This window comes from Macaca mulatta, chromosome 9, assembly GCF_049350105.2.
Source record: "Macaca mulatta isolate MMU2019108-1 chromosome 9, T2T-MMU8v2.0, whole genome shotgun sequence".
In the NCBI taxonomy this organism is placed as follows: Eukaryota; Metazoa; Chordata; class Mammalia; order Primates; family Cercopithecidae; genus Macaca; species Macaca mulatta.
The window spans coordinates 61,075,357-61,090,956 of NC_133414.1; the positions used below are offsets into that span (position 1 = coordinate 61,075,357).

The 15,600-nt window shown below is 33.9% G+C and overlaps 1 protein-coding gene across 1 annotated transcript in view; it reads left to right on the top strand.

The window, feature by feature from the left end:
• The window catches only part of PTPN20 (protein tyrosine phosphatase non-receptor type 20), a 62,564-nt gene that overhangs the window by 5,260 nt on the left and 41,704 nt on the right, over positions 1 to 15,600 (top strand). Inside the window, exon 3 of the mRNA XM_015146968.3 lies at positions 644 to 756. Coding sequence (XP_015002454.1) covers positions 660 to 756 — 97 coding nt within the window. The 5' untranslated portion in view covers positions 644 to 659. The remainder of the gene's footprint in view (positions 1 to 643; positions 757 to 15,600) is intronic.

The following is a 15,600-nucleotide window of genomic DNA, read 5'->3' on the forward strand; positions in this document are numbered from 1 at the left end:
TTAAAAAATATATATAAGTTATAGAAAGTACCTTAGAGGAGGTAGAAGGAATCAGGTTAAGAACATGGAAGGATGAATTTTGAACAGGCAGAAAGCAAGGAATAAGAAAGACATTGATGCATCTAAGTAAATGTTTTAAAAGATAATTGAAAGAATTTCTATTTTCTGGTATTTTCTAGAAGAAGTTACAGTTTTACTAAGGCGGAGAAAGTATTAAGATAAGGACTCTAACAGGATGGTGGCTTGGAATTAGCTGCCATGGAAGAAACCAATGGTACAGGAAACCAACCAGGGACATGGTGGTGTTTTCCAAATGGCTCTCTGCTGATATTAGAAAGCCCAGTAACCCTAGTACTTCCCTCCCGCAGCCTAGGTAGAGGAGAGGAGAAGGTAAATAGGCGGATGGATCTGAGGCGACTAGTTTGCAAGGTAAAAGTAGTGGGAGGAGATGGAGTTTATGATCAGACATTGGGATTTGGGAATTATCTCACAAGTGAGCCAATTTCAGGTGATGACAATGGGAGTGGGTGACTGAATTGAAATGGAAGTGAATGTCAATTAAATAATCAAGGTGATTAGAAAGTATTTCTCAAATGTATATATTCTTTGAAACCATGGGCAAATATATACATTTCTTTTCTAGTGGCAGTGATCCCAGCATGTGGACAGCCAGAGTCCCCTTCAGAAGAGACAGGTTGAGCAGTGAGAACGAGGAGCCTGCAGGACCCTCACAGGCTCTCTCCCCACTACTTTCTGGTATGACATCATCCTATTTGTAGTAACAAGTTGAGGCTCTATTTTAGAGATATGCACAAAGATATTTCTATTACCAATGAAAGAAAGAGCTAGGAAAAACTTCAAAAAATGGGAAAATATGCTTTTCTAGGATTTTCTTTTAAAAATAAAAAAATACAATTAAAAAAATGCTCCACACCCCATATTCAGAATGGCTAATTTCTGTCCTTTCTTCAAGTATTTTAAGGTATTAAATATGTCAGTTTAGTAAAATCCATTTTTTTAAAGCTAGATATTTTATAGATTTGAAAAATAACAACCTGCTTCCTAATTTCCTTTTTAAAAATTTGTTGCACAATATATGCTTTGTAAGTAAAATAATAACATTTTTGGATTACAAATTATCACATGTTTATAGTGGGGAAAAAAGAAAACAACAAATATGCATAACAAATTATAACACTGAATAATATTTCAGAACTGTTTGTGTATGTGTATTTACATGTATATATAATATAAATGTAATTAGAACTATGAATATATACTTTATATATGTGTGTGTGTATAGATATATTTATAAAATTTGTATTTGTAAACTTGGGGGATCACATGCACACCTCAAAAACCTTGGAGTTGGAGAGGATCTTGGAGGTCATCCATAACCAACGTCCCATCAAATGTTGGAAACATCTTCTCTAATGACTTTATTTGAAACATATCAAACCCAATTAAGAAAATATCATATTACACAATTATTAAACTGCAGATCTCATACAAAAATATTGCTAAATATTATAGGGGTATAGAAAACTGTATTTTCTTTCATATGACTAGACAGTTATACCAGCACTATTCACTAAATAAACCACATTTCCCAAATGAATTTATATATACTTTTATCACGTATTAAGTTTCTAAAAATGTTTGATCCTTTTGTATTCTCTAAATTTTTTTACTAATTGACTTGTTTGTTCCTGTGGACATATTATATTATTCTGTTTTGATTCTATTCATTCTAAATATATCTGGAAAGGAAAATCCTCCCTCTAACTTTTTAAAAAATACATTTTTGTAGCTATTTGGGCAAGTTTTTGCTACCTCGGTGATTTTAAATTATTTTGTGCATTCTTGTGTAAACTTGTTTGAAATTTAGATAGAATGACATGCCAGTTATATTCATTCAGGTAGGATTGGCACTGTTGTGATTTTAGGTTCTTCCTTCCACATATAGAATGAGGGGAGTCAAGAGATCATCCACAGTGCATCTGAGCACAGAATAGCTGCTGCCCCATGTTCGCCTTCCATATCTGACATGAGGATGAGGACCTCGCTTGTGCCCTGTCTTAGCTGGAAACATTCAGGAAACAGAATTCTGGGAAAAGTGGTCCAGCCTAGTCATGTTAACATATTATAAAGCTGTCACAGTCCACACTATATACAAAATATACAAAAATAGTTTGTTATAAGAATATGCTTTTGTAAAATGAGGCATAATTTTAATTAATTAAAACATGCTTAATTAAACTGAGGCATACAGGAAAATTCACCGTTTTAGCATACGGTTCTATGAGGTTTGACCCAGGTTTGCCACCACAATCAAGGTATAGTACATTTCTATCTCCCCACACATTTCTCTTGTATTTTTTTGTAGTTAACTCAACCCTATCACCAGTGCCTAGCAACCACTAATCTATTTTCATTCTCTTTACTTTTGTCTTTTTCAAGGTATTATATAAAAGGAATCATAAATATGTAGCCTTTTGAGTCCAACTTCTTTCACTTAGCGTAATTCTTTTGATATTCATCTGTGTCATTGCATTTATCAGTATTTAATTTCTTTTTTATTGAATAGTATTCCATTCACCAGTTGAAGGACACTGGGTTGTTTCCAGATTTTGGCAATTATGGATAATACCACAGATATTCACAAACTTTGTGTAAACATAAGTTTCCATTACTTTAAGGTAAATATCTAGGAGTGGGATTGCTGGGTCATAAGTGTATAATAGACAAACTGTATTCCAAAGAAGCTGTACTAATGTTATTGGTTGCTTTTTACTTTTTTTTTTCCTATTCTTTTTACTCTTTGTATTTCAGTTAGGTAATTTCTGTCAACCTATCTTCAAGTTTACTAATTCCTTTCTTGGTTGTGTCGAGTCTACTAATGAACGCATTGAAAGCATACAGTGTTTTTTTATGTACAACATTTCCATTTGACACCTCCTTACAGATTCTGTCTCTGTTGATAATGCATTTTGTCTGCATTTTTCATAGAGCTTAAACATGTTAATGATAGTTATTTAAAATTCCCTGTTGGATAACTCTGACAGATGGGTTGTTGCTGATACTTTTTTCTGTGATTGCTTTGCTTTTCGACACTGGCTTCTGTTGTTGCAGCTGCTGCAGCTTCATTATATGTCTATATATCTGATTGAGTGTTGGTACTGGGTGTAGAAAAAAAGAGACTGAAGTAAATAGAATTTATGCCTAGAAATAGTCATGCCTATTCCTCTGGTAGGCCATTTAGGACATGAGCTGGGTTTTGGTTTTGTGTTGCTCTCATTACCTATAGTGAACCATTGGCTTAGAATTCCTTAGGATTTAGCTTGTGTGCAGGGTGGCAGCTGGGGTGCTAAAGAGTTTTTATTGTTGGCCTTTTCCTATTTCATCCTCAACTTTGGGCCTTCCCTGTGTGCCTGTGCTTCAGAAGGGCTCTCTCTCCTTCTTCTGCCCATCTTCCAGCAGTAGACTGGTGCTTGCTTGCCTGGGGAGGGAGGGCCAAGTCATTGTTTCTTGTCCTATTCCATTATCAGCCTTGGGCAGGTCCTCCATCCCTGGTCCTCAGTGACAGGCTTGGTCAGTGATACTACCCCTTCTCATGGCATCCAGACTCTGCCTGACACCTTTGGTAAGTCCATAGTGGAGAAGGTTTCCTCCCCTTCACTTAGTGTAGTGGTAGGAGTTTTGTAATAATAATGGCATCAAATCCTGGACTCAGGACTGCTTTCTGCACCTTCTCCAGGAATAGAGGGGTTTTGTTTGCTCTTTTCCCAACTGCAGTGTGTCTACACTTATATACAGCAGGAATTGATGCTCCTCCTCCTGCAGTGTGAGGCTTTTATTCTGGGAAAAATAGGTCTTAGTGAGGCTTTATGCATTTTCTACCATGACAGTAGCTCCCCTCCTCCAAGCCTACCCTTCTGAGGGAACGGTTCTTCCCATCTCCTGCTCTGCTCTCAGTCTTTCTTATGAGCACCTGTTGGAGGTCTGTGAATTTGAGTCTTTGAATGTGTGCAAGTTCTCTTTGTGTCTGTGGCTTTACGCTGTTCTGTATTGTCACACTGGCCCACATCCAGCTATCAGCAGTACATTTATGTACAGTACATTTTATGTCTGAATACTTCTTTCCCATTTGTATAGTGCCTGGTATCTCTTTCTCCTTTGAACTGCAACAGGGAGCCAGTGTTCATGTCCTGTCACTCTTTAGGAGAGTCTGTCTTTCCTTAGATTTCAGACTACTTGGTTGCCCTGCAACTTCAGCTCTCTGATGGGTTCAAAATTTTTGATTTAGTGCTTTGTTTTTTCAACTTGTATATATTGTTAGGGTATGAGTGATGCTCATATTAGCTTTCTATATTTAGGCAGAAATGGAATTTTGAATATAAATATATTTTAAAAATAAAAATAAGAACATATTCCTTTGCAAACAGGGAATACCATGTCTTAGCTGTTAGAGTAAGGCCAGTTCCTAGGGAAAAGTAGATAGACATTGCTTTTTTCTTTCTTAGTACCCTCCGTGTCAGTTTCAGTTTAGAACTATGGTTAAGCTCCTCCTAGGGTCTGTTACTGAGGTCTATGCTCACAAAGGATTAATGACTAGAAAATATAAAGAACTGCATATTAATAAGTAAAAGATAACCAAATAGAAAGATGGGCAAAACACATTAACAGGCATTTCACAGAAGAGAAAATAAGAAAAAGTGGTCCAACCTAATTTTGAATCAGGGAAGTGAAAATTAAATCATATTGAAATAATAATTTACACTGACTAGATGGTTTCCATTTTTAAAAATGTGATAATAGTTAATATTGGTGAGTATGTGGCTTGATGGAAACCATTTTGGAAAATAATTTGGTGTTTTTTTTAATGTGCACATGCCATATGTCCTAGCAATTTCCTTCCTGGTTATTTATCTTAGAGAAACTCTTTTCCTTTTGTAACAGAAGACATATGCAAGAATGTCCATACTAGGCTTGTTTGTAATAGACTTCAACTGTAAATAACTCAGATATCTGTCAACACCAGCATGTATGAATTAAATATTGTATTTTGTTTAATGTGAAGATGAATAAACCCAGATGCAGTCTTAGCAAAAAAGTCGAGATTTAAAACAAAATAATTTAATCTATATAAACTTGCAAAAAATGCCAAACAGCATAAAGGGTAAACAAAACAAACAAAAGGAATGATAGCACAATTCAGAATAGTGATTATACCCTGAGGGAGGAGGACGAGGAATGAGGTCTGGGAAGGGGACACAGGAGCATCAGGGGCTAATGTTCTGTTTTAAATTGGGTATGTATTGTTCTTTTTCTTAAAGATATTTCACTTAATTATTATTTTGTACCTATTTAACATTTAATAAAATATTTTAAAAGCCAAAATTTAAAAAATAAATTATAAAGTTAACATATGCTAATATTTTAATGAAAATCAATATAGAATGATATCGAGAAAAAGTTAATAATTTCCTCCCGTCATCTTGAATCCTGATTCAGAGGCAACCAATATTAATAGTTTATCTAACAATACACAAAGATATAAAAACAGATTTTCTGTTTAAAGTTTAAATGAAAATTGATGTGTGCTCTACAACTCTACAATTACTCTGCAACCATAGTTTTTAAAATTTAAACTGTATTATGTACATAGGTTAAGACATATTCTAACATAGGATTAATGGTTGTCTAATATTTCATTGTATGTAGATACCATAATACATTCACCCATTCTCCAATTGACTTTTTCTGCATTATATATTTTTACACATTTCCTAAGTACTGATACTTTGATTTTGGTTAGATTCCCTAAAGTAAGATAGTTAAGAAAAAGTTTATGTTCATCTTATATTTTAATGGGCAATACCAGATTCCTTTCCAAAAGCTTAGAGAAATTTATTGTTACCCTAAGCTGTTAGGGATGGTTCAATTTTCCCACCTTCCTATTATTATTAGATAACCCTTTTTCTAATTTTTGCTAATCTGATGGATGAAAAACAGCATCTCCTTATTATTCAAAATTTTTGTTATACTGATTACTAGTAGGATCAATTATCTTTTTTTGAGACAGAGTCTGGTTCTCTCGCCCAGGCTGGAGTGCAATGGCGTGATCTCGGCTCACTGAAACCTCTGCCTCCCAGGTTCAAGCAACTCTCCTGCCTCAGCATCCTGAGTAGCTGGGGCCACAGGCACGCACCACCATGCCTGGCTAATTTTTGTATTTTTAGTAGAGACCAGGTTTCACCATGTTGGCCAGGCTGGTCTTGAACTCCTGACATTGTGATCCACCCCCCCCTTAGTGTCCCAAAGTGCTGGGATTACAGGCATGAGCCACTACACCCGGCCAGGATCAAGTATCTTAATATATGTTTATTAACTTCTTCTTGGATTTGCGTATTTATACACGTTGTTCATTGTTTTTCTTTTCTTATTAATTTGTAGGAACTCTTCACATGTTGGAAATTTTAACATGTTGTCTGTCCTACAAATGTGCTACAAATTGTGACCCTCAATTCTATATCTTAAGAAGGGAGACCTTCATGAACATTCTTAATTTCTAAAATGCTTAAAAAGGTCTTCTTTACAGGAAAAACATACAAATATTCTCCTAAATTTTCTTCAGAATTTTTATTCATTTATTTTGCTTAGATCATGACTCTGCAGTTTGTTACTAAATATTATAGGGGTATAGAAAACTGTATTTTCTTTCATATGACTAGACAGTTATACCAGCACTATTCACTAAGTAAACCACATTTCCCAAATGAATTTATGTATACTTTTATCACGTATTAAGTTTCCAAAAATGTTTGATCCTTTTGTATTCTCTAAATTTTTTTACTAATTGACTTGTTTGTTCCTGTGGACATATTATAGTATTCTGTTTTGATTCTGTTCATTCTAAATATATCTGGAAAGGAAAATCCTCCCTCTAACTTTTTAAAAAATACATTTTTGTAGCTATTTGGGCAAGTTTTTGCTACCTCGGTGATTTTAAATTATTTTGTGCATTCTTGTGTAAACTTGTTTGAAATTTAGATAGAATGACATGTCAGTTATATTCATTCAGGTAGGATTGGCACTGTTGTGATTTTAGGTTCTTCTTTCCACATATAGAATGAGGGGAGTCAAGAGATCAACCACAGTGCATCTGAGCACAGAATAGCTGCTGCCCCATGTTCGCCTTCCATATCTGACATGAGGATGAGGACCTCGCTTGTGCCCTGTCTGGCTGGAAACATTCAGGAAACAGAATTCTGGGAAAAGTGGTCCAGCCTAGCCATGTTAACATGTTATAAAGCTGTCATGGTCCACACTATATCATGCTGGGACCCATACACATCGTTTTAAATGTTACTTAATATCCAAATAAAGACAACATTATGCTTGCGTCTACAGTGATAAAACTAATCTGTGTACAACTGAAAACATTCTCTCCCCTTCTCCAAAAGTGTCTCTTTCTTATCTTCAGTGATAGTCTTTCTTTTCCAAGTGATTCATATTCCCTTTAATACTTTTAAAAGAAAACAAAAATATGATATATATAAATATGCATATCAAAAAAGAAAAAGTCACAATATTATATCCCTGTTCATGCAGCTGGTCACATGGTTGTATCTGGTTTTGATCACTGCTGTCTTACACTTGTTTGGTATTCTCTTTCAGCTCAGCAAACATCCTATTTGGTTGTGGTTCCTGGTCTGATAGGGTGACCCAAACATTCATTCCTCAAGATCTAAGTCATTAGTAGTTCTGCCTGGATTGGGTGGTTGTAGTTTTCCATTGACTTTAATCACCTTGACACACCCTAGAGGATCACTGGCATGGCAGACATATTCCTCCTTACCCCATTGGATAGCAGTAGCCCCGTTTCCCCTTAATACTTAGAATCCAGCGTACTAGGCAGTGTAGTAATCCCTCTTTCCATGATGATTCAGTAGCATATGAGGAGCCCAAAATGGCCTAGTGGCTTTCTCCAATTCCAATTCAATGGATTTGTAGTTGTTTCTCCTGATGGAAGCATTCCTCACTCTGTTTAGGTCTGCTTTGATTTCTTTCATCAGTGTTTGTTTGTTTTGCAGTCTTAACATATAGATTGTATATATGTTTTGTTACATTCATATCTAAGTATTCCATATGTTTTGGTGCTATTGTAAATGGGACTTATGAAAAATATTGTAGCTTCTATTGTTCATTGATAGTAGATAGAAATATGATTGATTTTTGTATATTACCCATGTGTTACCCTTCAACCTTCCTAAACTCTCATTAATTCTAGGACCTTTTAAATATATTTTTTGGAATTTTTTTATGTAGATACTTATGTTGGTGAATAAACATAGTTTTATTTTTCTACCTTTACAATGCATATGCCTTTCCTTCCTTCCTTCCTTCCTTCCTTCCTTCCTTCCTTCCTTCCTTCCTTCCTTCCTTCCTTCCTTCCTTCCTTCCTTCCTTCCTTCCTTCCTTCCTTCCTTCCTTCCCTTCCTTCCTTCCTTCCTTCCTTCCTTCCTTCCTTCCTTCCTTCCTTCCTCCCTCCCTCCCTCCCTCCCTCTCTCCCTCCCTCCTCCTCCTCTTTCTTTCTCTTTTCCTTCCTTCCTTCCTCCCTCCCTCCCTCCCTCCCTCCCTCCCTCCCTCCCTCTCTCTCTCTCTCTCTCTCTCTCTCTCTCTCTTTCTTTCTTTCTTTCTTTCTTTCTTTCTTTCTTTCTTTCTTTCTTTCTTTCTTTCTTTCTTTCTTTCTTTCTTTCTTTCTTCCCTCCCTCCCTCCCTCCCTCCCTCCCTCCCTCCCTTCCTTCCTTCCTTTTATTTTTTTTTGACTTACTGACTTATTGCATTAGCATTAACCTTTGGTATAATGTTGAATAAGAGGAAAGAGAGTGGACATCTTTCTAGATTCTCCATTTTGGGGAGAAAGCATTCTGTTTTTCATCATAAAGTATAATGTTAGCTGTAGGATTTTTGTGAATGCCATTTATCAGATTAAGGGAGCCTTCCTTTTATTCTAGTTTCCCGAAGAGTTATTATGAATGGACTCTTACTTTTGTTAAATGCGTTTTCTGCATCTATTGAGATGATCATATAGTTTTTCTTTTTTTGCCTGTTGATATATGATGAGTTACTTTGGTTGATTTCCAAATATCTAACGTGCTTTGCATTCCAGGGATAAGCCCAACTTGGTCATGGTATAATATTGTTTTTATCTTTTACGATTTGATTTGCTAGTATTTTCCTGAAGACTTTTTCTGTGTTTATATTCATGACGGATATTGATCTGTAATTTTCTTTTTTGTGATATCTTTTTCTGGTTTTAGTATCAGAGTAATGCTTTCCTTATAAAATTATTTGGAAGTGTTTTCTCCTCTTCAATATTCTGGAAAAGTTTGTATAAAATTGGTAGTATCGCTTCCTTAAATGTTTGGTAAAATTCACCAGTGAGGCCAACTGGACCCGGAATTTGTGAGGTTTCTAAATACATATTTGTGTTAGGTTTTTTTTTTTTTTTTTTTTTTTTTTGCGGGGGGTGGCTTTTATAACAAAGTATCGAAGAATTGCTCTCGTGATTCTGTGGGCTAGCAGTCCAACATCAAGGTGTCAGCAAAGTTGATTTCTTCTGAGGCCACTCTCCTTGGCTTGCAGGTGGCCCTTTTCCTCTGTGTCTTCACATGGTCTTCCTGCTGTGTATATCTGTGTCTTATCTCTGTGATAAGGATACCAGTTACATTACATTAAAGGCTATTCTAATGACTTCATTTTAACTGAATCATCTCTTTATAGACCCTATCTCCAAAGGCGGTCACATTTAGTTACTGGGAGTTAGGACTTAGTATATATGTATTTTTTGGGGGATTACACAATTCAGCCCACAACAGTATTCAATTTATTTAATTGATATAGGACTATTTAGGTTGTCTTTCTCTTTTTTTTTAATGAGCTTTGGCAGTTTGTATTTTTCAGTGAATTTGTCCCATTCATGTAAATTGTCTAACTTATGGCACTAGAGTTGTTTGTAATATTCCCTTATTAACTTTTTAATGTCTTATCTTCATTGATCACCTCTCTTTTTTTTCAATTACATAAAATGTGTCTTTGTTCTGTGTTTCTTGATCAGTTTGGCTAGATACTGCATCAATTCTATTGATATTTTCCAAGAACTAGCCTTTAGTTTCACTTACTTTCTCATTGTTTTCAATTTCATCGATTTCTGCTTTTTATTATTTCCTTTTTCCTTCTTGCTTTGGATTTTATTTTATCTTTTCTTAATTTATTAAGGTGGAAACTTAGATTACTGATATATTTCTTTTTCATAAATACAACTGGCCCTCCATATCTGTAGATTCTGCATCTGCAAATTCAACCAACTGTGGATCAAAGATATTTTAAGAACAAAGATAACAATACAACAACAAAAAATTACAAATTTTAAAAATATAGTATAGCAACTATTTACATGGCATTTATGTTGTATTAGGTATAAGTAATCTAGACATGATTTAAAGTATCTGAGAGAGAGGATGTGTTTAGATTATATGCAAATACTATGCTATTTTATGTAAAGGACTTGAGCATCCGAGGATTTTGGTATTCGTGGGAGGTCCTGGAACCAATCCCTTGCAAATACAGAGGGACAACAGTAGTACAAGCATTTAATACAACAAATCTTCCTGTAAGTACTGCTTTAGTTGCATCCCACACATTTTGAAGTGTTTTTATTTTCATTCAATTTATAATGTTTTCTCATTCTAAGTAGCAAAGGATGGAACAATTTGAACAACAATCTAATGTAGCAGTGGATTATAGTATGAAGTATAAAATAATCTTCCATGAGTTCATACTGATATAAATAAATGATTAAATATGTTAATAAATGGGAAAGAAGAGACGAATCTCCCATGCAGAAGAATTTGTGATAAATTACATTGATATTCAATTTTAAAGGAAGTGGATCATAATTTCCCAACTCTTAAGTGTGGGTTGCACATATTGACTTTCTTTCAAAAAGTACAGTATGGCCAGAGGAGTACAAAGAATAATTGCATAGTAGAGAAACCTAATAAACACTACTGCAGCCAGGTGATCAAGGTCACCATCAACTGTCGTACATCATGTTGATAGAATATACCCTTGATACTATGGATAAATATGGCACTCTACTTCTGTGATCTTATTCCTGAAAACCCATAACCCCAGTCTTAATCATGACAAAAAAAAAATAGACAAATTTCAATAGTAAGGCATTGAAGAATACACCTGGCCAATACTCTTCAAACCTATCAAGGTCATCAAAAACAAGGAAATCTGAGAAGCCGTTGTAGCCAAAAGTTGCCCGAGGAGACCTGACAACTAAATACAATGTTTTATCCTAGATGGGCTCCTGAAACAGTAAAAAGACATTAAGGAAATCTAAGAAAACCAAAATACAGTATGCACTTTAGTTAACAAAAATGTATTAATATTGGTTCAATACTAATGAATGTACCACCCAAATGTAAAACATTAATAGTAAGTGAAACTTTGGCAGGGAATATATGGGAATTCTATATGCTCATTTTTTTAATATAAAACTTTTCTAAAAAATGAAATCTATACATTTTTAACAAAATGTCTTCCTATTTCTCTTGTGACTTCCTCTTTGATCTACGGGTTACTTAGTTGTATTTTCTCCAAATTATTTTTATTGTAGTAAACTTTACATAACATAACATTTACTATCTTAACCATTTTAAGTATATATGTCAGTATTATTAATTATATTTTTAAAAATTTGTTTGTACCTTTGGAATCATTGCCAGATCCAACGTCATGAAGTTATTGCCATGTTTTCTTGTAAGAGTTTTATAGTTTTAGCTTTTACATGTAGGTAATGGATCCATTTTGAGTTAATCTTTGTATACGGCATTTGGTAAAGATCCAATTATATTATTTTGCATGTGGATATCCAGCTTCCCAGCACCATTTGTGTAAAGACCGTTTTTTTCCCATTAAATGGCCTTGACAACTTTTGAAAATAATTGGGTTTTATTTCTGGACTCTTTCTTCTATTCCCTTGGCCTATATGTCTGTCTATGCCCGTACCAGACTGTTTTGATTACTGTAGTATTGTAGTAAGTTTTGAAATCAAGAAGTGTGAGTCTTTTTTTCCCCCATATTTTTCAGGATTGTTTTAGCTGTTTGGGGTCCTTTGAAATTCCATATGAATTTTAGGATGAGTTTGTCTATTTATGCAGAAGGGGTCATTGGGATTTTGATAAGGATTGCATTGAATCTGTAGATCGTTTTGGTTAGTACTGATATCTTAATGATATTAAATCTTCCAAACCATGAACATGAGATATATTTGTTTAATTTTTTTTCAGCAATGTTTTGTAGGTCTCTTTGTACAAATCTTTCCCTTTCCCTTCTTGGCTAATTTCAAAGTATTTTATTTCTTTTTATATGTTATTGTAAATGAAATTGTCTTCTTAATTTCATTTTCAGATGGTTCATGTGAGTATATATAAATGCAACTGATTTTTGTGTGTGACTTTTTATCCTGCCACTTTACAGAATTCATTTTTTTTAACTCTGTGTGTGTGTGTGTATGTGTGTATGTATGTATGTGTGTGTGTGTGTAAAATCCAGTCATCTTTAGGATTTTCTATGTATATCATATCATTTGCAGACAGAGATGTTTACTTTTTGTTTTCCCCAATTTGGATGCCTTTTATTTCTTTTTGTCCCCTAATTTCTCTGACTAGGACTTCCAATACTATGTTAAGTAGAAGTGGCAAAAGTGGCATCCATGCCTTGTTTCTGATCTTAGGGGAAAAGCTTTTACTCTTTCAACATTGATTATGTTTGCTGTGGGTTTTCCATATATAACTTTTATTATGTTTATGTATCTTCCTTATGTTCCTAGTTTGTTGAATTTTTTTCTACAAATGAATAGGCCGGACATGGTGGCTCATGCCTGTAATCCCAGCACTTTGGGAGGCCAAGGCAGGCAGATCACCTGAGGTCGGGGAGTTCATGACCATTCTGGCCAACATGTCTCTACTAAAGAAAAAGTACAAAAATTAGCTGGACGTGGTAGCAGGTGCCTGTAATCCCAGCTGCTTTGGAGTCTGAGGCAGGAGAGTCACTTGAACCCAGGAGGCAGAGGTTGCAGTGAGCCAGGATCTCTCCAGTGTACTTCAGCCTGTGCAACAGTGAAACTCTGTCAAAAAAAAAAAAAAAGAATATAACCTTGAAAGGATGTTGAATTTTGTCAAACACTTTCTCTGCATCAGTTGAGATAATCATGTCTTTTTTCCCCTTTCATTCTGTTAATGTGTTGTATTACCTTGATTTTAAGGATGTTAAGTCATCCTTGCATTCCGATAATAAATCCCACATAGTCTTTTGATCTTTTTAATATGCTGCTGAATATTTGCTTTGCTACTATTTTGTTGAGGATTTTTACATCAATGTTTAAGATGGATATAGGCCTTTAATATTCTTTTCTTGTAGGGTAATGTCCCAATTTGATATTGGGATAATGCTGGCCTCGTAGAATAAGTTAGGAAGTGTTCCCTACTCTTTAAAGTTTTTGAACAGTTGAGAAGTATTGGTGTTAGTTCTTTAAATGTTTGGTAGAATTTACCAATGAAGCCATTGGATCCAGGGCTTACTTTTTTTGGGATAATTTTGATAACTTATTCAATCACCTTACTAGTTATAGGTCTATTTCTTTGTGGTTTGGTTTTGGTAGGTTTTGTGTTTCTATAAATTTGTCTATTTCATTGAGGTTATCCAGCTTTTTATTTTTATTTTTATTTTTTTGCATACAATTGATCATAGTACTCCCTTATCTTTTTTGTGTCTTTAGAATTGGTAGTAATGTCCTCATTTTTATTTCTGATTTTGGTAATTTGATTCTTTTCTCTTTTTATCTTAGTTTATCTAATTAAAGGTTCATCACATCATTTTGTTGATATTTTTGAAGAACTTGCTTTTGGTTTCATTGATTTTTCTCTTTTTTATATTTTATATTTTGACCTCTGCTCTAATCTTTACTATTTCCTTCCTTTTGTTAGCTTTAGGTTTAGTTTGTTCTTCTTTTTGTAATTCCTTACGTTGTAAAGCTAGTTTAAGGTCTTGTTTTATTCGTATAAGCATTTATAGCTATAAATTCCCCCCTTAACCCTGCTTTTGCTGTGTCCCATAGTTTTGATATGTTGTGTTACATTTTCATTCATTTCTAAATGTTTCTAATTTCCCTTGTAATTTCTTCTTTGATCCATTGGAATTTTAAAAATATGTTAATTTTCACAAATTTGTAAGTTTATCAGTTTTTCTTATATTTGATTTCTAATTTTATCTCTTGTATTTGGAGAAGATACTCTTTGTGATATTAATCTTTTAAAATTGATTGATACTTAGTTTAAAGCCTAACACATGCAAAGTATTACATGTGTTCTTGAATATGTGGTCTGTTGTTGCACAGAGGATTCTGTATGTATCTGTTAGATATACTTCGTTTATTATATTGTTCAATTCCTCCCTCTTCTTCTGTTTGATTGTTCTATCCACTAATGAAAATGGGGTATTGAAGTCTTCAATTATTGTTATGAAACTGTTTATCTCTTCATTCCTGTCAATTTTTGCTTTGTGTATTTTGATTACCTGTTATTAGGTGCATAAATGTTTATAATTGTTATATGTTCTTGCTGTATTGAACCTTTTATATAGAACCTGATATATAATGTCCTTCTTTGTCATTTTTAACTTTTTAAAATTAGAATCGATTTTATCTGATATTAATATAGCTATTCATGTTCTGTTTTGGTTCCTGTTTGCATGGAATATTTCTTTTACTTTTAACCTATTTGTGTCTTTGGATCTAAAGTGAGTCCCTTGTAGACAGTGTATAGTTGGGTCATGTTTTTATTTTTTTTAATCCATTCTGCCAATCTCTCTTTCAATTGGAGAGCTTAATTCATTTACATCTAAAGTAATTACTGATAAGGAGGGACTTCTCTCATTTTGCTGTTTTAAAAAAATATTTCTTGTAGCTTTTCTGTTCCTCATTTTTTTTTTTTGCCTTACTGTTTCCTTTTGTATTTAGTTGCCTTTTGTAAAAAAAATTTTAATTTTTTAAAACTTTCCTTTATATATATATTTTAGCTATTTTCTTTGTGGTTACCATGGGCATTATATTTAACATCCTAAACTTATCACTCTAATTTGGATTTATGCCAGCTTAATTCAGTAAAATACAAAAAAAAAAAAACACACACACACACACACAAAAAACTGTGCTCCTTTAAATGTTCTGCCCCCCACCTTTTTCATTTGTTATCACAAAATTACATTCTTATATATTATGTGTCCCAAAACATAAAATAATGTTTTTAATGCTTTAGTTTTCTATGTAGAAAACAAAATGTGGATTTACAATCTAAAGTTATGACAGTTTTTTATTTTTAGACTAATAAATTTAGAAAAATGTCATCTCAAATCATGTAGAAAAGAAAAAGTGAAGTTACACATTTTTGTTACAAGAATACTAGCTTTTATAATTAGTCATGTATTTGCTGAAATCTTAATTTCTTTGTGTGTATTTTTTCT